Source organism: Gallus gallus, chromosome 3 (assembly GCF_016699485.2).
Source record: "Gallus gallus isolate bGalGal1 chromosome 3, bGalGal1.mat.broiler.GRCg7b, whole genome shotgun sequence".
NCBI classification, from domain to species: Eukaryota; Metazoa; Chordata; class Aves; order Galliformes; family Phasianidae; genus Gallus; species Gallus gallus.
The window spans coordinates 72401341-72428461 of record NC_052534.1 but is presented as its reverse complement, the minus strand read 5'-3'; the positions used below and the strand labels follow the sequence as shown (position 1 = coordinate 72428461).

Sequence of the window (27121 nt, the reverse complement as noted above, 5' to 3'; positions counted from 1 at the left end):
AACAATATTAATAAACATGTGACAATATCTGCCTTAAAAAAAGAAAGAAGCAGCTTTCCTTGAAAGTCAGTATCTTATGGGAATGATGCAAATATGCCATAAGTTAGCAATAGGCAAACTTCATTAAGTTAGGAAGAAAGCAAAACGCAATGAGCCATGAAGTTCTTCTGCAAGTTCTTTGATATGGATCACATTCAGAGAGTCTTAGAACTGTTACCTAAAAACTTAGAGTCATCTGTGAGCCTTAAGTAACGCCCTACAGGACAGGAGCAAAAAATTCATTCATTCTATTGTTCACACTCTTAACCAGAAGCAGGATAGAAGAAAGAGGAGACAACAAAAACTTTGCCAGCCAAAATTTAAACTAAATCAATTTCCGTATACTTCTGAGTATATTTTACTGCACATATTTGGTATGCAACGGGCAATACCTAAATTCCCTGTCCACACAGGATTTGATTCAGAAAAATCATATAGTAAGTATCATGGAATAATTGTGGTGCAATTTTGTCCTTCTCCCTTTTTAAAACAGCCATGGCCATAGCAATAAACAAGTCACATCACACAAGTGGAAAAAAAAAGAGCTTCATCTGACAACTTTTTAGAGAAGCAACTGGCTGACACCCCAAGTTTACCCTCCTCTAGAGTCACTGGAAGCAAGCAGACATCTCTGGAGAATGATTTATTCTACCCAAATATGTTTCTTAGATGGAAGGGATGATTCACCACCTAAAAACACCTAGAGAGCATATTGGAGTAGCTCAGATTGGATGCCAATCTTACTGGTGCTGAAAGTTCAGTAAAATGAATCTCTAACACAGTAACTACCTGATAGTTCTCAGAATCCAGAGAAAAAAATTCAACATCAGATGCATGAATTTGGCTCACTCTAATAGTCTTACATTGCTTTTCAAACACTGACAATAGTTACAACTTATTCTTGACAGAATTCAAAGCAAATGCCGTGAAAAGACATGTACCGAGTGGTTAAGTAGAGTAACAGGCACCATTTTTCTGTTCCTTTTGTTTCTCACATTAAAATTACAGAAAGTAGACGCAAAGTGATTTTGTAGCATAGTTATTTTCAGGAAACCATAATGGGTCCCTCTATTACATTTGAAACACAAACCTGTTAAAGCAATGTGCAATTCACTGTAAGACATAAAAATCCACACAAAAATCACACTGATCTATGACACTGACATCAAGAACATTAAGAAACATCCAGCTTGTTTCCTTCAAAACCTGCCAGCCTGTATCTACCAGAAAAAAAAATCAGAAAGGAAGCTCAGTTCACTGCCTTGCTGAACTAACATTTTGGCATGGTAGAACTGGATATGTACCTCCTGCAGGCTGCACAACTGTGGAAGTTTCTCAGTGCATAATCCATCCTGGAGATAGAATGCCTTGTTTTCTGAAGCATCTGAGTATAACGTATGGATACTGAAATAATTAGATATTCTCAAAATAAAGCCTCCTCTGTATGAACTTTGTGTGAGGATATTTCATAGCAATGAATGCCTCTATATCTTCAGCTGGAAGAGGTTTCAGTCTATATAGCCATGCAACCCTTTTAGCAGGTCAGATGTGAATGAACAGCTAGCAAGAACCTACCATATTCCTTGTTCAGTACTGGTCATGGTGGTAAAAAAAAAAATCAGGCAGATAAAGAAGTCACACATTTGTTATTTTCAGCATTCCTTTGAAAAAGGATAATCCCAAATTCTGGCAAAACCATTTGAACTAAGTCCTCAGACACTGGAAAAATATTAGTGGCTAGCATGACACTCCGGGCAATCACATTCTGCCCAAAATATTTAGAAAATTGTTTATTCTTTCAAAGTTTTAAATATATTACTGTCTCAGCCAAAATTGCACTTGTTCTGCATTTGTAGTGATTTCATAACTAGAATTTAATGTAAGGGTCAGAAAAGTCATACAAAGTCAGATTTTACCATATGTACTCACAGGCACACACGCTTGTTTTAAATCAAGTAAACCAAAGTTTTCTAAAGCACTATGAGCAAACTAGGATACCTTGTGGCACATCTCACATGAAGATCATGATAAAATACCCTTGACTGGAAATAAGTTAATTAAAATATCACTGGCTTGGAAAAAATCACTGGAAAAAATAGTCAAAATTTGTTTTCTCAAATAACTGCTTACTAAGTAATATTAATGAGCTCTGGATTGGACAAATGACATATAGATCATAAATGCATAACAAATGAAAGGATTTGGTACTTTACAAGAGCCATTAAACTTGCTTGTCTAAAATATTTACCAAGATTTATGTTGCAAGCATGCTTTTTGTCCCCTCCAGACTGACAATCTACCAGGTCCCTGAACAATCAAAAGACTTTGTGTCTAAATCTAAAGACTGCTTTACCCCCCACTCCAAAATAACTCAACTATTGCAAACTAGGTCATCGGATAAGGTACCACCACATTTGGGACAAGATATGTATTTGTTATCACTACAAATGACAAAGTGGTCCTTTGCAACTTCAACAGGGAGGAAAGCCAGTACAAAGGGCCATAATCATCCCATTAACATCATGGTACATATTTAAAATGCAGTTAAAAAACCAAAAAAAAACCAGTATGTAGCAGCAGAGCCCTTCCTTTATGCTGTGGCCATACCCATCTTTGAAAACCAATTCAGAATTATACTGCTCATCTTACAGAGCTGTGTGTGGATGGTCTGTAAGCATACATGGATAATATGATAGAAATATACAGATATACCAATGATAAATACATCCCCAAAGTACACTTCTGTCAATATATATATAATTCTGGATGCAGAAAGAGTTTCAAGTTCTTCATATGTGTTTGGAAAAGCACATGAAAACAACTAAGCATAGATGTTCTTCAGTTGAATACAATGAATTTGTTTCTACCCCAGACTTCAATATGAGAGCACTTGAAACAATGTACACAAATCTTACAAATTTAATATTGATTATAAATAACATCTTAATTTAATTCCTTACATCTTTAGAGATCTGGTCTGTAGTGGTCTGGTAGAGCTAAATACTGCAGGATTATATTGCGAAGTCTCTCATGAGCAACTGTATGGAAATGAATGGACTTACTATAGAGATTGTAAATGTGAAATAACAGTAAAAAATGGTTCCTTGTAATCAAGATGGTCCAGACATGGTTTTTCATGTATTACCACGCACATGAAAAATTGACTGAGCTACTATGAAATGATCTGGAATGAATAAGTTAAAGATATAAGCAAGTTGAGTATGAATACTAACCATATTTGCAAGCCACCTTTCTTAAATGCATACCTTTTTGTATTAAAAAAATGTGACCTTAGAGACAAAGGAGTTTTTTTTCCAGATATTCTTGGTTTCCTTAGGGAAATTATATTGTGTACATTTATTTATTTTTACAAAAAAATTCTGCATATCACTTATTGAAATGTCAGTGAATAATCTACAAACAGATCAGTGAGTGGATGAGAAATTGTAATGCTTCCCACCATTACATTGTCCTATTCAGTAAGAATTAGTTAGGCATTTCAAAATTCCTGCTTTTGTCAGGAGTTAAATGAACAGATGAAGTTAAGCAAGGATATATTTCTCAGACCAAACAATATAGCTCAGTACACATTCATCCAATTAGGGTCTGCCTTTAAAATATGATCTGTATTGTGAACCAACTGGCCCAATTCTGCCCAAGCACAGCCACCTAGAGCTGCTTGCCCAGGATCATATCCAGGTGGCTTTTGAAGAAAAGGCCTGAAAGAAAGGGGCTTACAAGAAAGCTGGGAAAGAACTCTATCAGGCAGTCTAGGACAATACGTGTTGTTCCAGTTCCTTCATCCAGCCCTGCTATAACTACACCCTTGGCCTACTTCGCAGTATAGAAGCAATCTTGAAACCTGCAGTCTCCTGACCATGACCACAACTAGCTGACCTAAGGTGTTCAAAGAGTGCAGTTTTAGGCCCTTATGCTAGGCTCTGTGAGATTAAGGACAGTGGGTCTTCCAGGTTTCTTGGTACCAAGACAAAAGGCTTCACACCTCTGGAGCCCAAGTTTAACTTGCACTTTGAATGCTTGTCTTGATCCTTGCAGCAGAGTCCCTAAAAGCATTAAGAGCTGGAAATGTAAGATTTTAAGCTTTCTGACACCTCTTTTCACAATGAGACATCTCCACACTCCAGACTGATTCTCTGGAGGTTGCCTGAGGTCTCTGGAACAGAGACAGACAACATCATTTTGAAAAAATACCAAAAGTGAAGGCAGCTTTTCTGAAGGAAGTGATTCTTTGCCTGCTGAGAAAATTTCTGAAAGCACCAATTTCTCTTTTGAATCAAAACATTCTCATAATGCTGGCATTTCCCACAGTAACTGTAATGTAATTGACCTGTGGCAACATTGTAAAACCTTAATTGGTCCAAAACTGAAAGTAATACTTTCCATAACCAATTAACCACACTTCAGGCAACTTGTTCCAAACCTCTACTTAAAATGAACTTGCAACATAAACATGTAGTCTAAGATCAGAACCTAATTCTAAACAGCACATTAATTTTTAAAAGCCATCCCGTTACTTGATAGATGTAACATAAACAGACACACAACATCCAGATGTTAACTTTAAACAGAGCTGGAAAGTTTCTGTACAGCCCCAGATAGGAGAAATGGTGAGGAAGAGAGAAAGGGAATCAGATTCCAAGGCATTTTTTTCCACTAATGTGGGGATACAACCGCTCATGGGCATGCCTGTAAATAGACCTCATCTGGCTTCTGAGGAACTTCAGCATCCCCAGAGACAGGGAGATTAGGGATCCTGTTTATTTACTTTCTTTAACTAAGGTAGCAATTAAGTATCTGGATTTTTTGTTTTGTTTTTGTTTATATCAATTTCTTTGTGTCTCATTTCTCACTTTACAGAAATTTGGACAATAGTGCATCTTTCCTATACAGTGTTAGAAGATGTATATTTGGGAAAAACAACAAACAGTGCTAAAAAGAAACTGACTGAAGTGATCAGAGTTCAAAATGCTTAGGAGTGGCAGTGGCCATGGATTTCTGTGCTAAAATCCATACATCTGGGAGTCCAACATTCGTGTTATTTAATACTTACTATTAAACTCAAATATTCAGAACACTACTGTTTTCCAGATTCTACATACACCTACATACACCACATAGGTTGCAATACAAGAAGTATTTTTCTACTTATTTACAAATACTATTGAACAAATACTCAAATTCATCTCATTTTAAAGTTATTCTAGAAAACTGATTTTCTCGAACTCTTATTTAAACAGAACATGAAACAAAAACTAAGGAACTTAACTAAAGCATTCAAAAGATTTTCAAAAGTAATTGTCTAATTTATTCTTCTTTGTCCTCTATCATTTGTGCCTTGTACTTAACAAAATCAGTGGATAAAGTAAGCAATGAGAGTGAAATCTCTACCCTCAAATTCTGAATATCTTTTTTTTTTTTACCTTCAGGAATCTGTAAATTTCTATTTCTACTCTTACACAAAGCTGCATAGAATGAATATTGAAAGACAGTATTATCTTGTGTGACATAAAAAGGCTTTTCTATTTCATTTCACTCTACCCTCACAACTAGAATAAGCACTCTTCCTTGAATATGACTAATATATTCTACATCTGATCACTTTTCTTGGAAGAATTGAGTATGATGAATTATATTTTGAACCTTCCTCTTTTGAATGGTCATGCTGTCATGCATTTACATTTGAGGAGAGATTGAATCTTGCTTTACATCTGCAGTAAATGCTGATACAGCTTATGATGTCCTCAGCTCCTGTGGAAGTTCTTCCACTGGTCAAACTGCAGCTTTCAAGGAAACTCCTGAAAACATGGCCACTCTACCCAGGCTATTGTTTCAACATTGTGTTTTGCTTTACTTCTGTACGTATTGTAGCTTCAGTCCCTCAAGAGACATTCAACAGAATCTGTTGCTTAGTAATAGTAACCTTCATGGAAATTAACTTGAACTTCAAAAGAACAAAACATCTTTCATTAGTCACAGGTTTTAAAATAATGAATTCCCATGAGAAAGTTGATTAGAAAAGCTAACCTTACAGAATCAAGTACCACCAATGTCGATCTAAGATGAACTACAAAGGTTAGCAACTCTCTTGAAAGGGCCACTTCTTTGTATCCCTTAAATAATATTTAAGATTCTTCCTAGCAACTGCCAAGCTCACCTTGACAATGGCACTAATAAAGTGAAGTCTTATGTAAGTGGAATCAGCTTCTGAAACTGAATGAAGTCAGAAAGAATTACTGTGGTCATACAGCTTGGCCTATACAAGCTACGTGAATGAATTATTGTCCTAATACAAGCATCTCCTAAAAAAATACCAAATAGAAAATGCTTTTTGATTTTTTCTTCCCCCTTAGAGATCCACAACAGTTTTAAAATAAATAAATACAACCTTTTATGTGGATCATGAAATCATTTCACATTAGAGAATCACTGAATAAAAACTGAAACAAACTATGCAGTTAGGATGGTCTTCAAGGTTTCCAACTTGTCCAAAGCAGTAGGCTGCAAAATCAGGCCCCCACATGAAGTCTCCTGACTCCATTTTCTTTTTTATTTTTTATAAATTTTGCATCAAACCCTCCATCTAATCTAACAAAGTCAATAGAAGAGCAGCTCAGTCTATGGAATTATGCCTTCTGGATTTCTAGAGTTGAAATAAGAGCATGAGAATTGCCAAAACTTGAAAAAATTATGCTAGAAGTCTGGGTAACTTTAGAATCGACTTAATAAAGACTCACCTACACTGAGACATGAAGAACTGAAGACCAAGTAATCAAAGGTAATGCATTCTAGATAAATGAAGTTAAATACCTGTGTAGATGCTCTCACAGAGAAGTCGTCTAACCCCTCCAGAAAACTGAACCAAACTGAGGCCAATTTCCTCCTGCAGGAAAAAATCCAAACCACAGAAGAATTGTGGATGTCTCATGCCTCTGGTCTACAAAGGAGCACTGCAGAAAGTTAGCCTTAAGTTCTAAAACACACAATTTTCATTACAGTGCAGTTATCACCAGAAATAGAATATATTAAAATATATAGAACATATTGTATATATCAATTAAAAAGAATAAAAGGTAGATTCAGACTCTCGAAATCTAAATTCAAGATTTAAAGCTGCATTCATCTGCATTTCGCCCTAAAGTTCATGGGTGCCTAAGCTTCCCACATTTACATTCCTTAAATGCTTTGAGGCAAGGCTAATCTGACCAACAGTGAACATATACCTCTAAATGAACAGATTTCCTTCAGAGTCAACGGAGAGACTCCAGCTTTTCCAGGCTCCATTTCTCTTACTCTAAGGTAAACTTCTAAAGTAGCTTCTAGAAATCACAGCTAAAAGCATCCGCTCATCTTCACTAACTGCAAAGGAGCCTCAAGTGATTACTGGAGTCTCTGCTACAGATAGATAAAGTAGCATAGATCAACCTCATCATATTCATCTGCCTCTGCACATGCGCAGAAGTAGCAGTGTGGTGTCTGTCCCTGTAGCACTAGGATTGACAAAATGGACTTTATATTAACTACATCACATGAGAAACTCCATCCACAGGCATTTTCAGAACTCATTCTACAGCTGAGACAGCAAAAAATAAGTTAAAAATTCAGTGGATTCTTACTTAATGGGGAACAAGAACAGAAAGGGCATTCTCACTCCTTCCTATAAAAGCTGTTCCACTGCAAATAGAAAGACTAAATTTGCACTGCGAAAGGAGGGAGGCACTGTCACTACCTCCCAAGTCCTCTAGGACATACTGCAGTTTACAGGCTATAGGAAGGGAGGGACATCTAAGTCCAAGGAAACAAATTCTAAATGACTGCTCTCACCACTGAAATATCAGCCAAGAGAGGACAGAAAACAAGCCACTTTCTTCCTTTGACAGATATGACTTTTTCAGAGACAGCATTGACACCACAAAGAACAGCAGGGCTTAAACTGTTCCAGTACTAAGATCTTCCTGTAAGCTACAGTGGCTCTCCTGCCATTCCAGCTATTTGGGCACTACTCTCAGCCAGCAACATATCCCCTATGTCTTTGACACAGGGCCTAGGTCCCTTAAATCTAAAGACATTGATGTGTATCTTAGCAGTGATTACAGCCCCTTTGGAGATAAGATTAATTCACTCCTGGAGAAGTTACTGTCGTTTATTTTACTAGAACTTTTCTCTCAACAGAAGGGAGAGCGTTAGTGGAATTCCTACTCATGAACAGGCTTAACTTTATTTCAGGTCAAACACAGAGGTTGGAATTGCAGTCATCTATTTAAGGCAGAGCACCAATTAAACAAGGAGTACGTCTCACTATTGCTATGTTCTGCTCCCACACACCAGCAAAGCTGGTTATCTACACAGGATAATAAAACAGGAACAAGTTCTACTTTGATATTTATGAATACTGTGCCACTTACCTGCAGCATTGTTAGTGAATTTATATCAAGCTGCACTCACTGCTGCACAATAAAGCAAAATAACACAATAAATTCTGCACTTAAAGTACCCCTAACTGCCCCTTTAAAAGCAGAAATCAGTCCTGTAAGGGACACCTGAGAATTATCACCTATTAAAGTCACATTTTCCTCCACCACGCAATGCAGTCACTGACTTCAGGCTTTCCTCTCCTTCTATCAGAGCAGAGCTCTGATTGCCTTCATTGATCACATTTTTTTCAAGAGCAAGCAGCAGGAACTTTAGTTCTGTTAAATACTCACCGGCAGATTCTGTACCTGATGTACTCAAAAAGACAGAGGAACAAATTCAGTGATGAGCTGGCTACAGACTGTTGTAGCTCCACTGCAATATAAGTGTTCCTGTAACAGCTTCTCCCTGACAGCTCTAATCTTATAACCAAAGTTAGTAAAATGTTCTAAACCTATGACAGATGCTTCAAACCATACTGTATAGCAAACAGGTATACAGATATTGGACCAGAGAGATTATTGTGTTACAAAGGAGAAATGAAAAAAAAAAAAATCTTACCCATGTCCTGGGCTCACGGAAGGGCTCCAAGAGGAAGGCTCTCCAGATAGAGACCCTCCCTTGTTGGGAGTCAGCCCTTAAATGGGGTCTAGGAGAGGTGGAGTGAGGCTCCACCCCTTCCAGTTACTCAGGTGAAATTGCGTTCACCTGTGCCCCTGCAGCTGACTCAGTGCTCACCTCAGGTGGTCAATCAGAGGTTCTGGCTGTGATTGAACAGTTCCCATACACATACTCAAGGTGGTGTTACTGCAGAAGGAGGGGGAAGGAGTGTTAAAATTGGGCATGTGACCAGCTGAGCAAGGCCATTCCCTAACATGTGAGTGTCCAAACACTTGACTTGCCTGGGCCTCATTGAGTGAATAGGAATTGTCTTGGGCCACATATACATAATTTGCTCCAAAAGTAATGCCTCCTATATATTTCCATGGAAACTAAAACAGATACAAAGAACACAATAACACTGTCTAATGGAGCAAATTCTCAGCTACAAAACACCATTTTTCAACATTGCCACCACAGTTAACTATGCACTTTTGTCAGCAATGACAAAGAGCCTGCATGCCACGCTCACAAAAAGTCTGTACCGGTGGAGGTGCCCCACTGTCACAGCTGTTGAAATGCACCATCTAGCACCTCACTGTGTTCACATCCACTGTTTGGTCTCCGTAAACATTCAGCAAGCAACAATGAACACCAAAAGGTGCACTGCTAGGAAGGTTCAACCTCTATTGCCATACCACAAACATCTGCCTCTGACGTTGTGGACCAACATAATAAACTAGGGGGCATTAATTTTGGAGCATCTTTTGTAAAATATACAATATTGTCGATATATAAGTAACAAAACAGTTTAATTTTTAACATTTTTCTTAAAACCTAACAAAAATAGAGAGGAACAAAACCATAAAACCAGTGGGATACATGACCTTGTTTTTGTAAAACCAACACATCAGGCTGGTTTGATTGCAGAGGTTGCAATCCTTACTGAGCTCTCAAGGTGTTTACCAGAGATTTTTGATGAAATTTTACTCATCCTGTGCTTCATCCTTGGCAATTGTTCACACATGGTACATACTGTCACAAAGTGATGACATCAATAAGGTTTGACTGCGAAGCAAAGGACACTTCTCTCTGGTAAGAGAGGTCTTATGTAAGTTTGGTGAACAGACATGATCGGATTTTTGAGTTGAATACCTGATTGCAACTCTATATGTTCCATTTGAAAATCTGCAGGTAATGTATTTATATCAACTGGAAACAGTGTCTGAAATTCCTTTACCAAAACAGAAAGCATGGATGTGTATTCTTTGCCATTCAGAGCGCTGTGTTTAGCCAACGTATCAAAGTGCACATAATTATTTACCATCATTTGAGCCAGCAGTGCCTTCCCCGTGCCCTGGTTTCATTCGACACAGTGTTAATAGTGCACTGACTGATAGTTGCCGAGCAATGGGTACATGTCCAGGGCCGGAGCTGCCACCATGATGGCGTGGGGCAGAGGGAGGCTGCATTGCCAGCCATAAGGGGCTGCAGGTTGGACATGCTTCCCTTAGCATCTGGAATATCCACCACCCTAGCAGGGGTTCTTTAGGGATATGCCTTGACACCACCATTAAGAGAAATTAGTCTTGCAGAATTTCTGTTCAATTGTTTGCGAGCGGAAAATTTTCCCCAGGACAGACAAGATGCTGAACATTTTTCATTCTACTAAAAATGAGGAATAATCCATCACCTACAAACATGCAGCACTTGAATCATAAAGGTCACTGTCTTGTATTGAAATGAATCATGCCATGCAGTACCACTGTTTGTTTCATTTATTGCAAAATAAGATAATTTTTATTACTTCATCCAAGCTATATGGTAGCACATCCCAGTTCAGGCAGTATCTTTTGGAAGGTTATTTTCTTCTTACATCTTCAGCTTCTCTTTTGCTATACAGTACTTCAATTATTTTGGATATATTGACATCTCCACTCTCTTATAAAAGAACATTCTGTAACTTTTTTTTTTTAATACATATACACACACACAAAAAAAAATTGTTTTAAACTGAAATTCAGAAAAGCAAGCTTATACTGTGATTTAATTTACAAACAAAATAAGGTGTTTGAAACTAAGAAGCTGGGCATTAAACTGAAGGCAACTTTTGCTTAGTCTGTGAATGCACAGACTCATAGCAATTGTATGGACGTTTGCCACATTTTTTTTGAGAATGTTCATATTTGTTTTTTTCCCTTTTTTTTCACCTCAAATATGTCCATGGTTGTAGTATGTACAGAAAAGACAACACCATTCCATTTAACAGGCTCTTTACAAACAGTAATTCAAGGTTTCTTCGTATCAGAAAATGACCACTCAAAAAAAGATCAAACCAGTTCATAATGGCAAAGTAGTGGCTCCTAGAAAACTGGACCTAAGAAATTCTTCACCATTCCAACCGCAACAAACTTGTGCTCTTAATGTTTATTTTTCACTTAAAAATAATTCAAAATCTCTTTCAAGGAGGGTGCTGGGAATGGTTTGAGAATTAAAAGTCTCAATTGGTTACAGAAAGACCACTGAAATCTTGCAGATGTCTATGCATATGCCCAAATTTAAAAGATAAAAGCATTTGGCATACAAATTAAGTAAATAACAGAAAGCAGTAAGAAGCGAAACAATTTTCTCTATATACATATTCTTACATGAGTAACAAATGTCAAAAATATACAACTGAGTACAAAAGAATCATTTTAGCAACAGATTTCAACAAATGAGTCTCATGTAAGCATCATGCTTTGGCAGAATTAATTAAACTGAAACACAACGGAAAATACATTCATTTCAATCCTCCATACCAAATATTTCTGAAAATGTAGCTTAAGAATAGAGTTCAGTAACAAGTATCGCTTTTGGAGAAGAAGGCTGTAATTTCCCGGTAGAATCAAGAAGTTTCAATTTCAGTTTTTAAAATCCCTTCTTGATCAAGTCCACCAAAATGCCTCAACAGACCTGATCATGCAAGCATGTATGCGTTTCAACATTCCAGACATCAGCAAAATCGGACTTATCTTGGCGAGATCACAGACAATAAGACTGAGCAGTTTAAGTGGTGTTTAACTCAGTCCTAGGACTTTAGCTGTAATTATCAAGGCACTGCTCTAAAGACCATTAGACACAAGAGGCCAAATGATTCTGTAAACATAATTACCCTGGGGATATTTCTCTACCATGCTGTTTCTTTTCTTGAACACCCTTCTGTTTACTGGATGCTCTGATCATCTCTGAAGTCTATTAAGTGTGGATACTGAATCACCACTTCAGTCATATTTGAATTTGGGCTACACTGTAAGGGTTTAATTTCTTCAAGTATCAGCAGACCCAGGTCTGAGCAGAATCCCTGGTACAGTAGGAATAAACAGTATGTCATTCAAACAAATTAACATCCTTTGATGTTTGAAATTTCTAATTCACAGCAAGTACTTAGCAGAGATTACAATGCTTTCCTCTTTTCCTTCAAGAAAGTCCTTTCACTAACTTTCCTGTATTACGCAATCCAGTTTCGTTCTTGAACTACTATATTTTACAACATTCATTCAAGCCTCACATTATAAGCTCTGGAAGACAGCAAAAAATACTTGTCCCTGTCATCTTAGACAGTGTATACTCTCACTGTATTGCACTAGCTCTAAGCACAATTTTGCTGCTTACAGAAATAACAGGGATGGCAGCTCTGAAACAGAAAATCAATACAACCCAGGTCATAAACTTTTGCTATCAATGTAAATGTAATTGAGAAATAAAAGCTATAATGCAGACATAATAGAACATTCTCTTAAGTTTTGCAGTGGAAATCCTTTACTATCATTTTGATCAGAAAAATCCATATCATTATTTAGTTGGCAAAAAATACAAAGCAGACATCAATAACATCACCACTGCCTGGATTCCTTTACAATCCACAACCTCCACTTGCAGTGCGTTAACAGGATTATTTTTCATAAAATATATATATATATATATAAAATTCAGAATGATTCCTTTTATTCTCCTAAAATGTAAAAACTGCCAATAGTTTTGAATTTTGCCAATAGTTGTCAATGAGGGGAATGGAGATCACTGTTAAATTAGTTCTTGACTGAAGAAAAACAAAACCTGTGCTATAAATGTTTAGCTGGCCTCTGGAAGCAAGCAGTCCCTGGATATCCACACCATACAGGGCATTTCGTTCATACAATTAGTTCAACACTTACGCAACAAAAGATAAAACTGCTATTTGCTCCTCAGGTGCAAGAACACAAAAGTTCTTCAAGCATCCACTCCTCGGCTCAGAGCAACTGGCAAATCTCTCTTCAAAGCCCAAATCTAAGTCTTGATTTTACTTGCCTCTCATTAAATATTTATTTAGCTGATTAAATAAAAAAGTGTGAGCCTAGATGGCTATTTTCAAGGAAAACATTTGTTTTCCAACTTTCCAGGAAGGTACCAAGGCAGCGTGACACTAATCAGAATCATGGTTTGGCATTTCAGGGAGAGTACCCGATGTCTACTGCATGAGAACAATACAGTAAACTCTTGAGGCAGCAAGCAGTACAGAGGGAAGAGGGAAAAGAAAAAATCAACGTGAAGTATCCTCAATGGGAAAATGGGAATTTAATTCTAGCCCTAACAAAATTTGCTGGCCAACAGTTGTCATTATTATTTGGTTTCAGTCCAATACTTAAACCGGAAAACAAGCGCTGAGGATTTTCTTCCCTTCTATACAAGCTAAGTCCTAGCCTCAGGTATTGTTCCTGCTATCCCTAACTCTATCTGCATAACCTGACAGCACGCCTTCAGCCACATGGAGCACAACTAGCCCTATATGAGTTTCATGTTATACCAACACAGTGTGAACTGTAAGCACAAAGTCAATTCCTGATAGCTTTCCAGCTGTTATCATTAGGTTTGGATAGCTTCTAACAACCTGAAGTAACTACAGGCATCCCTTTCCCCCCAGACAATTTTGAAATGAACTCCTTTTCTCCAAAATCTCATCTTAGCCTCAACCTCAGGATATATTTCCACTCCTTTCTCTCCCTTTCTCTCCTGTTTTCTCCTCCCAGCTCCCCCAAGAACTGTGCAGTTGTTACTTTTGAACAATTGTTAGGACAAGAAAAGCAGATCTATGACTGTAATTGTAGCTACAACATAAATCGCCCTCCTAGAGCTTACAAGGGATTTTCACTGAAATTCACCATTATAACAAATAATAACAATAACGCCCCTTCAAAACAGAACAAAATATTCCAATGAAAAAAAAAACCTAAAGCATTTTTTTTAAAGTGCACAAAAATATTAATGGAAACATTTAAAAAAAAAAAAAACCTGTTTTATAACATCACAATCAAAACTTCTGAAATATTGTTAAAATTAAATAGAAGTTATCTAATGAGACTTTTTGGCTCCAATATATCGGCAGACAGCAGCAACATTGTTTCAGAAAAATTACACCAACTTAATGTACTGTATCTTAGCAGCATAAAAATTCCCTACAATTAGATGCAACTGCAGGCCTAGTAAGCATAAGCCTGACAAAACGTTACAAATGCAATTTTTGTTTAAAAGAATGGATTTCCATGGAATCCCAGAGGTAACATTTGTCATTTACTTTACATTGTATTCTGGGAGTAAACCCAACCATAACCAATTACCTTCCTTCCGTCTTTCCTCCCGAAATTGCACAGAGTACAGGAAAATTTTATCAAGTTATAAGATATGGCCACGCCGAAGAAGCCATATAGAAGAAAACAAAAAGGTCAAAACCAAATAATCCCAAACAGTAACAATCATTGTCATACAACTGCAGCTTTACACTACTGACCGATGTTCTCCACACACATAGATGGCACTGGGTCGGATGCGCCGCCTTGTATGGCCAGGTAGCTGCGGCAAAAACTTGAAGTATTTAGGCATCAAGTCTAAGCATGCATCATGAAACTTCTTAATCCTCCAGTAGTAAATCAGTGGGTTCAGTGCAGACTTGAGGTAGCAGAGCCAGAGGAGCCAAGTGCTTATCTCAAAAAAGTTGTGCTTGTAGTAGAAGTGGCTGTTGAATGTGGCAATAAGGCTGTAAGTGGTGAAGGGTGCCCAACACACTATGAAGACAAGGAACAAAATCAAGATGGTTGTGAAGGCACGAGTTTTAAAGCTCATATCAATGTTCATCTGAAAAGGTCTCTGTAAGCTCATGAGACCAAGTTTGCTGGCCTGGCTGAGGCATATGCTGTCAGGGTGGCTATGGATACGAACTGCATTGTGGCGGACGGTGTTGAGTATGCCCATAAAAGAATACAGCATTACCAGGAAGGGAATAAAAAAAGAAATTAGCAATATAATTATCACATACACTTGGTAGCCTGGGCTAGTAGAGTAGCCAAAAACACACTGAGGTGCTCTCGAGGGTATCTGCAGATTAGGATTCCCTACTGATAATGGAAAAGCAACAACAAAGGATGCTGCCCAGGAAACCACAATGAGAATCTTTGCCCGGTAAGGTGTCAGTTTATCCTGCCTCTGAACTATAATAAGAAATCGGTCAATGCTAATGATAAGAAGAATTGCTACCCCCTCTATGACAAAAAGCCAAAAAAACATGGCAGAGACTCTGCAGAAGATATCCCCAAAAATCCAATGAGTGGTAATGATTGTTATGAGAGCAAAAGGCATGTTCAGCACTGCCAGCAGCATGTCTGCAAAAGCCAGGCTTGCTAAGAGAATGTTAATTGCAGATCGCATAGCTGCCTTCTGGTAGACCATGAGGCATACAACGAAGTTTCCAAGGAAAGAAACCAACATGATAAATATCATAGCAGCAGAAAGTATGATCTGGAGTGGCAAACTCAAGCTCCTGAAAGCTTCTTGTGATGGCAGGACAGCTGTAGTGTTTACCAGAAAAGTACTTCTCTCAGTGGTGAGCACAGCACCTGAACTATATCTCAGTGGCTGTGTTGTGCCACTACGAAGTAAGACCTGGGCAGTGGTAAAATTCATGTAGGCATTTTCATAAAGAATAAAAGTAGCATTTGAGGTCCCAGAATTGGTTGGTGTCAACATTGCTGAGAAAACCATTGCTTCAGGAAGAATGAAAGCAGAACCAAAGGTCTTCAAGGCATTTCAGCTTGTTCAGGCAGTATCTTATTCCATGTCATTTACCAAATCTGAATTAAACACCTGAATGCATCGAAGCTCTTAAATTCATGTCTGTGCTTCCACCTGAAAAAGAAGAATTAAAAAAAAAACAAATAAGATTCTCTAAAATCAATGGGAACCAAATGATTACTTGCTTTCCTTAATGACAAAAGTAATCCTAACACATCTTTACACTTTAGATTGACACCTTTTACTTAAGCACACATGAGAGAAGTCTAGTAATATTTGGTTCTTATTTTTAAAGATCCTGTTCCTGTAGTCTTGCTAATATTGTCCAATGCTCTCATTTACCAGGCTTTTCTCTATGATAACCAGGACTGGAAAACTTTTGTGTTCAAAACCAAACTTCATCAACAAAGAGTGAATAATTCAAATAAGTATAGAATCACAGAATTATTTAGATGGCAAAGTTCTTCAAAGATCACCACGTCCAACCTATCAAGCTCACCTACCAAATCCTACTGTTAAACCATGTCTCTTAATGTCACAAGTCTCCTTAGTACCTCCAGGAATGCAGACTACTTCACTTCCTGTGCAGCGTGTTCCAAAGCTTGACCGCCCTCTGCATGAAGAAATTCTTCTTTATGTGCAATCTAAACATCCCTGGGACATTCCCTCATGCCCTATCATTTGTCACCAGAAAAAAAGAGATCAACAGCCTCCTTTCTGTGACCTCCTTCCAGGCGGTTGTGGAGAGCAATGAGGTCTTCCCTCAACTCCAGTTCCCTCACCGGCTCCTCATAACCCTTATTTTCTAGTCCATTTACCAGCTTTGTTGTTCTTCTCTACAAACACACTAGCAATTCAGCATAGTTCTGTAGTGAGGAGCCCTAAAACGAACGGAGTACTTGAAGTGTAGTCTCACCAGTGCCATGTAGAAGGGAACAATCACCTCCCTGGTTCTGCTGATCATGCTGTTTCTGATGCAAGCCAAGATGCCATTGGCCTTCATGGCAACCTGGGCACACTGTTGGCTCATGTTCAGCTGGCTGTCAGCCAGTACCCGCAGGTCCTTTGCTGTCAGGCAGCTTTCCAGTCACTCTTCCCCAAACCTGTATCACTGCATTGGGTTGTTCTGATCCAAGTGTAGGACCCACCACTTGGTCTTATTGTATGTCATACAAACAAACGCAGCCCATCGACCTAGCCTATCCAAATCCCTCTGCTGGAAGGTAGGAAGGTTTTGCAGTTTAACAGTACCACCTAACTTGGTATCACCTGTGAACTTACTGAGGATGCATTCAATCCTCTCATCAAGATTGTTGAAAAAAATATTAAACAAAACTAACCCCACTACTGAGCCCTGGAGATCACCACTGGTGACTGATCACCAACTGAACTCCATTCACTGTGACTCTTTGTGTCCAGCCATCCAACTAGTCCTTCACTCTGCAAATTGTACACTTGTCCAAAACATGAAGTTTCTATACATGGTTTCTCCATGAGAATGCTGTGGCAAATGGTATCAAGTGCCTTACTGAAATTCCAGGTAAACAACATCTACAGCTTTTCCATCATCTACTGAGTGGGTCATCTTGTCATACAAGGAGATCGGGTTAGCCAGGCAGGACCTGCTTTTCATAACTCATGCTGGCTGCTTATGATCACTCAATTGTCCTGTATGACAACACTTAAGATGATACGCTCCATAACCTTCCCTAGAACTGAGGTCAGACTACCAAGCCTGTAATTACCTAGATTCTCTATCTTTACAGTATCTTAAATAATATCATAATAATCTTAAAAAATTAGTATTTAAATAATCTCACGACTTTATGATTTTGCTTTGAAATCACCTACAGCTGGAAGCATTAATAACAACTTACATAATACCACTATCAGCTATCTGCCTGTTTTCTAGGCACTGAAAAGTGAACCCATCTGAGCTTCCCTGCATATTATAGAATCCCTTGTCTCAAGTCAGTCAACAGCATCAAATGCCTCAGGAAGAAACATGTAAAACATCCTAACCTGCTGTTTATTATCAAGTAACTCGTCCACAGGATTAAAGTATTTTTCAATTTGTTTCACTTAGTGACTGACTCACATCAACGTCCAGGAAACTAATTCTTCTTTAGTTGCTACAACCCTCCTCCCCTGCAGCAAACTTTATATTCCTACTGGTCTAGACATGTCCTTGTTAATTTTATTTATCTTGGTTAAATCAAGTTTATCTTGGTATCCCACATAATTTAACTGTACATCCTCTTTTTCCCTTTAAGTGTAACCCTCAGACATTATACTGAATTCCTTCCCTCATTGTTATGCTGATACAATGCAACAGTTCCTTTTAGAATTTGCAGGTAGTGTCTTACGTATTTATCAAATATTCACTGTTTTTACAGACAAATAAAATGAAAAAGAGTTGAGAGCTCCCCCAAGAGCTCTTTACAGAACTCCTCTCTATCTTGGACTATTAAATTTAGCTCTCACAGAGTACTCTGGCATCTGAACAAGCTGGAAACCAGAAGTATTCTATGTCTTTAAAAAAGAAAAAATCACCACAGCCAGAAAGACTAAGTGGGATTCCTCTCATTCAGTCTGGACAATAGCAGCAGTCACTTCAGGCTGTTTTCATGTTTTTAGTCAGAAAAGAGATACAGACTTCTACAGAGGGCAATCAATGTCCTCATCTCTGCACACTGTGACAAATTTGTGTTACTAATTTTAGATGCCTGCACTTGATAACACAAATCCTACTCATAGTATCTATTCATGTTCTGTTTGGTACCAACACTGGGCACAAGTGAAAGGAGGAAGGAGCTATCCATGTACAGTATCTAGTTAGATACACTACCTGCTACAATACACATTCATGGCACCACTTATCTTCAGTTCAATTCTGCTTTGTCTGATCTCCATTCAAAAGCAACTGAAAAAAGGTACTACAGTATTATTACAGAATTGTTAGTGGCACAGGAAAAGTGAATGATCGCTGTCTCCTAAGAAGTAGGAGCAGCCAGAGGAACCAATTATCCTACAATAGTGAAAATAATAGCCATGGGATGCTGTGAATGCCATAGAACTTCTGTGAGTACAGAAGGCGATTTAGGAGATAATTCACATGATCTTAGTATAGATGTTTAGAGATATTTATAGATGTTTAGAGATGTTTGTAGATGCTTAGCATAGAATCTATGATTCTATGATTCTATGACCTGGAAGAGGTGAATCACCCTGCTTCTCTCACCTGACTGCAAAGGCTGTGTGACCACTTCAGGCAAATTAGTTACGTTCTTTCTTGGGTATCACACTTCATAAAAGTCATTAGCATTCAGACAGCAAGTTCAAAAGGATCTCTTCTGTAGCAGTCACATATATATTTTGTATTCACATACATTTTGTATTCACAAGGCTTCTGCCATGAGCATTCACACAATTATTAAACATGCACGTCATATTTTTCCTCACTCATGTATCCCTCTTCCTACCCCCTCAACATATCAAAAATTATGTAAGGACAAAAATATCAAATGCAAGAAAGGGACCAATAGCATAACTTCATAGGCATTTCATTTCAGTCCTCACCTGCTTTTTGAAAAAGACAGATCCTGTAATTTCAAAGCCAGAGTCATTACTGAATGCACTTTCACAAGCTGCACAGCTTGTGAAAGATCATCGTGCTTTGGTAATTTAAATAGGTATGCTTTTTGATGATGAAAGTACTCAAGCAAGAGGCAGATATCTTTTCGTCACAGCATTCTCACTTTTGGACCATGTACTCTCACCAATTCTTTTCAGATGCAAAAAAGCTTCACACGATCACTTTTTTCCATTTCTGTGCTGAAAATTACTGGGTATGCACACTTCCTCTAAAGCAAGGTTCTCACTCATATGCAACTTTCTTTTTATAGAACATAATAGACTGAATTATTTCAATGAAGTACACACTTAAAGCTAAATAGCACACAAATTCCATTCATCAAACATAATTATTGCTAGAACTATGGTGTCTATTTTTAACAGTTTTAGAAGCTAAAAGGTAAATATATTTCTGTTCAAAATCTGGGTAGCATGCTCAACCAGAAATAAAAGATTGTATCTCACATGCAAAGACATCAGACAAAACCAGTAACTCCAACATAGCCAAAACAGCTAAATTTCTACTTGTAAAAACATTATCACAGTAATAGTTATGTTTGATGTAGATCAGAACATGCTATGATGTGCTGCCAGAATGTTCAATGATTTATTAAATGTATCTGCTAAAAGTAAGCGTATTTCCAGTATTGCCCAGAAGCAAGATTTGATCCAGCACACAGAAGTCATCTTTCTTCAGAAACTTAAAGCTCACAGTGCCTGGTAGTAAACTATTTCTTGTTAATGTGTTATGCAATCACAAAAGGGTACCCGCTGCAGCTTTTTACAGCTGCTATAATTCTGAAGTTAAATGTGACAAAAATAAATCATTAAGACAACCACAAAACAGTGAAATATTAGGAGAAGATTAATAAAGTCAAGTAGGACGGTCAAGGGCTTGTTTTGTTTTAAATATATATATATATATATATATATACATAGACAGAAAACACTGAAGCATGTGTTATGTGATGCACCATTATTGAACAAAGAAAACTAAAACCCCATTTCAGTATGAGTTCAACACTGTTTCTCATGCCATTAAGTATAAGCAGAGACATACTGAGTGGAATGCCTTCCACAAAAGCCAGTGCAAAGGGTAAATCAGAGCACAAATCTCTCAATGCTCTCTTACTCACCTGAACTCCCTGAAAGGAACTAGCAGTTTTCAGTTGTAATAGCTATTTACATGCTCTAAATTGAAACTAATCAACTATAATGCACAGGTAGATGGCCCACAAGACTACTCACAAGAAGCATTAGTTTAATTTAGAAAGTTTTCCTCTTTTCCACTCTATAAATATTACTGTAGCAACTTTCAAAGGGAAGTACGGTGGGGGAAGAGCCACCTCTGTTTGGGGTCATTAAGTACAACTAATTGACCTCTTGAGGATATTTATTTCTATCCTTAGTTCAGAGAGCCATTAACTGTCAAGAAATGCCAACCATGCAAATCAATATTACTATTCTAAACCACAAACATGCAAAATGTAATTAATAATTTTATATTCTCTTGAGAAAAATCATGTTCTCAATTTGTAGTTCATATGAAAGGATTTACATAGTTTTAGATTCATTTCTAGTCCCAAACTCTTTCCTATTCCCAGCTTTTCCCACAAGTTCAACAGCCATATTAACCATCTATATGTTGAATAGTGAAGTGAATACTCTTGAAGAGCTAAGTGAACAGTAAATACTGAAAATATTATTGAAAACACAATCTTCATTTCTATCTCTGCCTAGTTATTAAAATAAAAGTATCAAGTTAGAACCTTCCTAAATACTTTGCTTCCTAAATTTTAAGTGGAACTTTGGATTATACATGCAGTCACTACATACCAATTTTGACAATGGGAAAAAAAAGCATATGAATCCAGACAGGCTGCTGTGAAGAATAGGAATCATAAGTCATCTTGTGCTGTCCTGCTCAGCAAATCATTCCTTTTCCAAATAACCTGTCCAACACAAATACATATATATATATTGTTGACATACTTACACAAAGAATAAGAACAGAACTGCAGCAGTTTTCCTGTAATAAAACTTTATTTTTTTATTGAGAAAGGTAGAATACACTGCGTATCCTGACAAAGCACAGATCACATCTCTGTATTTTGCAGACGGTACAGACCTTATGCAGGACAGTCTCGTTAAGCCAAATTGATCCTCAGGTTTCAGCTGTGGAACATTAAAATCTCAATATTTACTACTGAGATATTCCAGGACTAGTGTAGCATCCTGTTTTAATTTCATCCAGATATGTGTAGTTAGTTTGGCAACAAGTGTACCAAAATTGCTTGCCACAAGTCTTATTCAACCTGTTAAACTACACACTTAGTCTAAAACATGAGAAACCTGAGGTTGAAACCTCCAAAGCCTCTCAGAAGAAATGCCATTTAAACTCACAGGGTACTACTGAACATCACAAATAAGCTGAGTAAGCATTTCCCAAGCAGCAAAGATATCAGAGTAATGGTACTGGCAAAACAAAAGGCAAGAAAACAGGTCTGGAGAGGAAGAACAAACAAGAGTAAACAACAGGAACAAACAGGATCTTAGCATTTCCACTATATGCTCCAGTTAACCATCAGCTATCATAAAAGTTATTACGTCTCAAGTAGCTAAAGCGATTTTTGCAAAATGGGCCGACCATAGCTAAATGCTGCATATTCATTCATGACAAATATGTGGTTAATTGGGATATCAAATTTCAGTGTAGTTTCCCCATATATACTCAGAAGGAAGCTAGAAAGCTTCTACGAGCCTTGAAAGCTGAGTGTATGTTAAACCAAAAGATCCCAATGATCTGACTTATTTATAACTATTGTTTTAATATAAAAATCAAAAGAACAAAGATATGGGACACAGATACTTTCCTATGTTGTTTTTAAAAGACTACATAACAATAAATCTCTTTCAAAACATTAGTAAGCCACCTCCACTCTGGAACAAAGGACAGCTGGATCTTCCATGAACAAGTTTCTAAATAAATGTACATGGGGGCTGGAGGGCAAACCAGCCAACAATTTTACAGTGACCTCCTAGGAGGGAACCAGTAAGAACAGTTGATACTTCAAGACCACTCATAATGTCCTGGTTCCTTCAGCCATTGCAGTGCTGATCTTCTTCTGTACATGCAACTAACTCAATAAGGACTTCAAACATTCAAAATGTAAGGCCTGATTTGCCAGACAGGCACTTGCTAAGAAATATGCCTTCTACAGAACAAACCTATTTAGGTAGTTTTGTGTTGGCAATCAGATATTAACACTTTCTAAATGTCATTCCTCTTCCTCCCCTGCTACAAGTGATTTGTTGGGCTTTTTGTTTGTTTGTTTATCTGTTTGATGATGTGAACAGAGGGGAAAAGCTCTGTAATCCTACACAGTTCTGCAATGAATTTTAAATGTGAGGATTCCAGTTCCACCACAAAGCCTTCCCGAGAGAAATTCCCCAACCCTGTTGCAGGACTGATCTGGATTAAGACAGACCCTGGCAAGACAAGTTAACAGCTTCACACTTCTGGCCTGAAGCTGCTGGCATAAACAGATCAAACCATAAGAGCATGGCCCAGATCTGGCCTCAAAATGCTAAGAGGTACTTAATATAGATCACATTCAAGACAGTGCTGTGCAAAACTTGTAAATACGGATGATCATAGAGGAATTTGCATCTTATCAGGTCTAATTCAACTCCTCAAGCCAAGAACTGTCATTTACAAAGAACTGGAAGAGCAGAACCAAAACCATAGAGATCTAAGAAATCATTAAATTTAAAAACATTTCCCACAGCATCTGGACTGCACTAAAGACTTAGCAACAGGTTACATAAGGCCTCAAAAACATTATGCTTTCTGTATATTATTGTTTTTCAAATGAATTGTAACTTTTGTCAAGTACTTTACTGGCATTTCTTTACGTTTAGTTGCACTTAGTCCTTCATCACTTCTTACATATTTTTCTTAATGTATTCCTGGCATTTTAATTCAAACTGTACTCCAAAATCTTCAATGTACTTAAGTACTGAAAACTCCCTTTCTCCATAAAAAAAAAATAAAAATAAAAATAAATCAGTCTATGAAAAGATTATAGGCAAGTAATAAAAATCTGCTGAGTCACAAAATTTTAACATCTGTCCTAACTAAGACTATTTTAGCTTTTCATATAGAGCAACTTCTCCAGTACATTTTCTCATTGAATGGAAGATTGATGTTTCATCTTCATATACCATGAGGTAGATTGCTCAGACCTCCTTTGTAGTGCTGCAGTACACTCAGCACACTACTGCATTGTCTTCTACTAATAGGGGAAAATGCTTTTTCTTGTTCATTTTCATATTAACATAAATTTTTTCCCAAATGCAACGGGTTAAAAAAATGAAATTTTTAAAAAGAGTAACACTATCATCAACAGTGCTTTATATTGATGGAATTTATTAAGCTGTCTCTCCCATAACAATAAGCTAGATTTTGAACTAAAATCAATTTAATGAAAACTCATCTTTTTTACAGAAAGATGCAGAGACACTAACGGATAAGTGATTAGCCACTGATAAGGGATGAGCCAGCAGTGTGCCCCTATGGCCAAGAAGGCCAGTGGTATCCTGAGGTGCACTAAAAACAGAGTGACCAGCTGTGACCCCCTCTACTCTGCCCCTAATCATCTGCATCAATCAGCCAAAACCAAAAACACTTAACAAAATACTACAATAGTGGCTTGTGTTCTTTTCCAGATTTACCCTAAATTTGTTGTGACAGTCCAAATCAGACTGATGGTTAAACATTAGACTATTATCTTATTTTTCATAACATGGAAAGAGGCTAAGTAAACTCCTGACTATTTTAAGCCATGTCATCTAATTGTTTTAATGGCTTCAGAGAAATTTTTGTCTCATGCGAGTCAACTGAAATAACACTTTCAAGACAGCAAATTCACCTCTAAGAAACAATCCTAGTTAGAAATCAATCAATTCTGTTTGTACTACGGGTTCGAAAAATTGTTAAATTGAAGAGTTCCCATTTGGACAGCTTGGGGTGAGATGACATATCACAGACATGCAGATCCTGTGCAATACAGTCAGAAACAATTTCTGCACAAGTGTGACTGGCAAGGCTTGGAAATGTTCCATGAATCATGAACCATTTTTTTTTTCTTTTTTAAAATAAAAGATATTTGTAAGTCAAAAATATTTAAATGAACCGATGTGGTGATTTTTAAAGCATGTTGTTTTGCTTTAATGTAATAGAAGAGACATCGCTATTTAATTCTTTGATTTTTTTTTTTAAATAACGATACAAAGAAAACAAATACCAATCGAACAATTCAAATCCTTTGTAGGACTGATATTTGTAAACACCTTAAAATTTGCTGTTGCAAATAACTTAATAGCTAATTGAGTGGCTTTTGCAATACTCTGTGGTACTCTGCTACTTAGAAACTATTAAACAAACTGTACACCAAATCAGTTGTCTCCCAGGATACAGTTACAGCATTTCCCAGTCCACAAACCTAACAGGATATGACATCTCAATTTGGCATAGTCCGTGGGATCCTCTCACTGTTGGAAGTTCTGGAGATTACCCTGTAGCTATATGCCAGGATTGCCATAAGACAGGAGAGGTATGAGGGATACTGATACTCCATCTGGGGGCAGGAGTGTTGCAAAGTGACCTCTCAGCTATACGCCAGCACGGCTGTAAACCAGGAGAGGTATGTGCAGTGGCAACCCATGGCTGCCCAGGAAATGCCAGTGCTTGATTGCTCCCCTGTAACCGAGAAGCTGAAAAAGCATAATGCATGTCCTTCGCTGGAGGGAATGACTTTTGCTCAGAACAACTGGCATGATCCCAATCCTGCAGAGGAAAGGATTACAATCCTTGCTGCAGAGCAAAAAAAACAAAAAAACCCATGATGCATGCTGTATTATGAGTAGTGTTGACAGCAGCTCAGAAAGATAGGTATTTGAACAGACAAACAGAAGGGAAAAAAAAATGTATGGGGCATATCTCTGACAGGTGGAGATCAAGTCTTGTTATCAGAAGATGAGGCTCAGGGATATTATGGGCCTGGAATTTACTTTACTACCAATGATTGAGCAGAATACTGGTCCTTAAAGAGCCATGTACTGGGCTGGTTAACTTGGTTCTCTTGGAGAGACTCGGTGTGTACTGCAACTGTAAATCATTTGACAGAAAGCATGCAAAAGGATGCTCATCTCCAAGTGATGCATGATAGGCAATTAATTCGGGAGCAGCCTTCTCCTATGTTACTAGTAGTCAACTCCAACAGAAAGACATCCCTGATTCAGGGTCTGACAGACTCTTTGAATTTATATGAAGTTAAGTTACAAGATCGTTTGCATGATGCGTTGGCCCCATGAGTCAGACAAGACTGGGAAACCAGAAAGAGCCCATGACCCAGAGAGAAACAGCTCAGAAGGGTGGGAACTTAGGGGAATACTATTAAATCTAAGCCTGACATCGGGAGAATGGAACAGCAAGGAAATCACCATCCTCCCCATCCCCCTGGAGCAAGGAGAAGCATATTATGGGCTCAAGGTATCAAGAAAGCGGTCCCTTGAGATTTGATATAAGGCCTGCCTATGGTGGCATGAGAAAAGTTTACCTCATTGTGGTGAGATGAACAGAAAGCACCCCCTAAGAATGAGCAGACCACGTGGGAAAAGAGAAGGGCAGAGCCATGACCCTATAGATATGGTTTAAACAATGCATGTTGGTCCAGCTGCAACCAAGCTGCTGTTTGTATTACAGGAAACCCAGGTGATGCTGGAGCCAAGCACCATTGTATGCAGAATTAGCGTCCTCACAGACTGCTGGTGTTTATGTTTCTGTTTTTAATTTCAATGGACTTGTGTAAACCCACATGAACTTTTGCAGTTTATGGTGTGGTTTTATTATCTTTAAATCCGTAACACTGACAATTGAATTTGTGAAACACCCCCTGCATGAACACCTGCATATGGCTGGCTTCACGATCAACTAATTCACCTGCCTTTTGTTTGTCTGGAGAACATTCAGTTGACAATGCATTACTGACATATTTTCAAGGATTGACTACACCACTCTCCCTTTTACAAAACTATACTGCATTAAGAAATTTTAGCATTAATTCTACAACCCTAAATTCATATGACACAGGAACTATATCCGAAGATTTGACTTCAGAAATATATCCTTTTCAAGTAGCAAATGTCTCACGGGCAGAAACGTGTTTTAGTTTTGTTAACTGTACCAAACCACAGATGAATATGGAGAACAGACAACTGGCATGCAATTGATATAATGAATATAACCTATACCAAAGCACGTTAATTCTGCCAC

The 27121-nt window shown here is 37.8% G+C and overlaps 1 protein-coding gene across 5 annotated transcripts in view; it reads right to left on the bottom strand.

Moving 5' to 3' along the window:
* Positions 1–10832: 10832 nt before the first annotated feature.
* Positions 10833–27121, bottom strand: part of GPR63 (G protein-coupled receptor 63) — a 29634-nt gene continuing 13345 nt past the window's right edge. For 4 of the 5 annotated variants that reach the window (XM_003641015.6, XM_046939374.1, XM_046939373.1 and 1 more), the window contains exon 2: positions 10833–16266. In XM_003641015.6, the coding sequence (XP_003641063.2) occupies positions 14863–16122 (1260 nt within the window). In that variant the 5' untranslated portion in view covers positions 16123–16266 and the 3' untranslated portion in view covers positions 10833–14862. Of the gene's footprint in view, positions 16267–21621; positions 21738–27121 lie in introns of all 5 variants that reach the window. The other variant, XM_015284676.4, reaches the window with a different exon arrangement.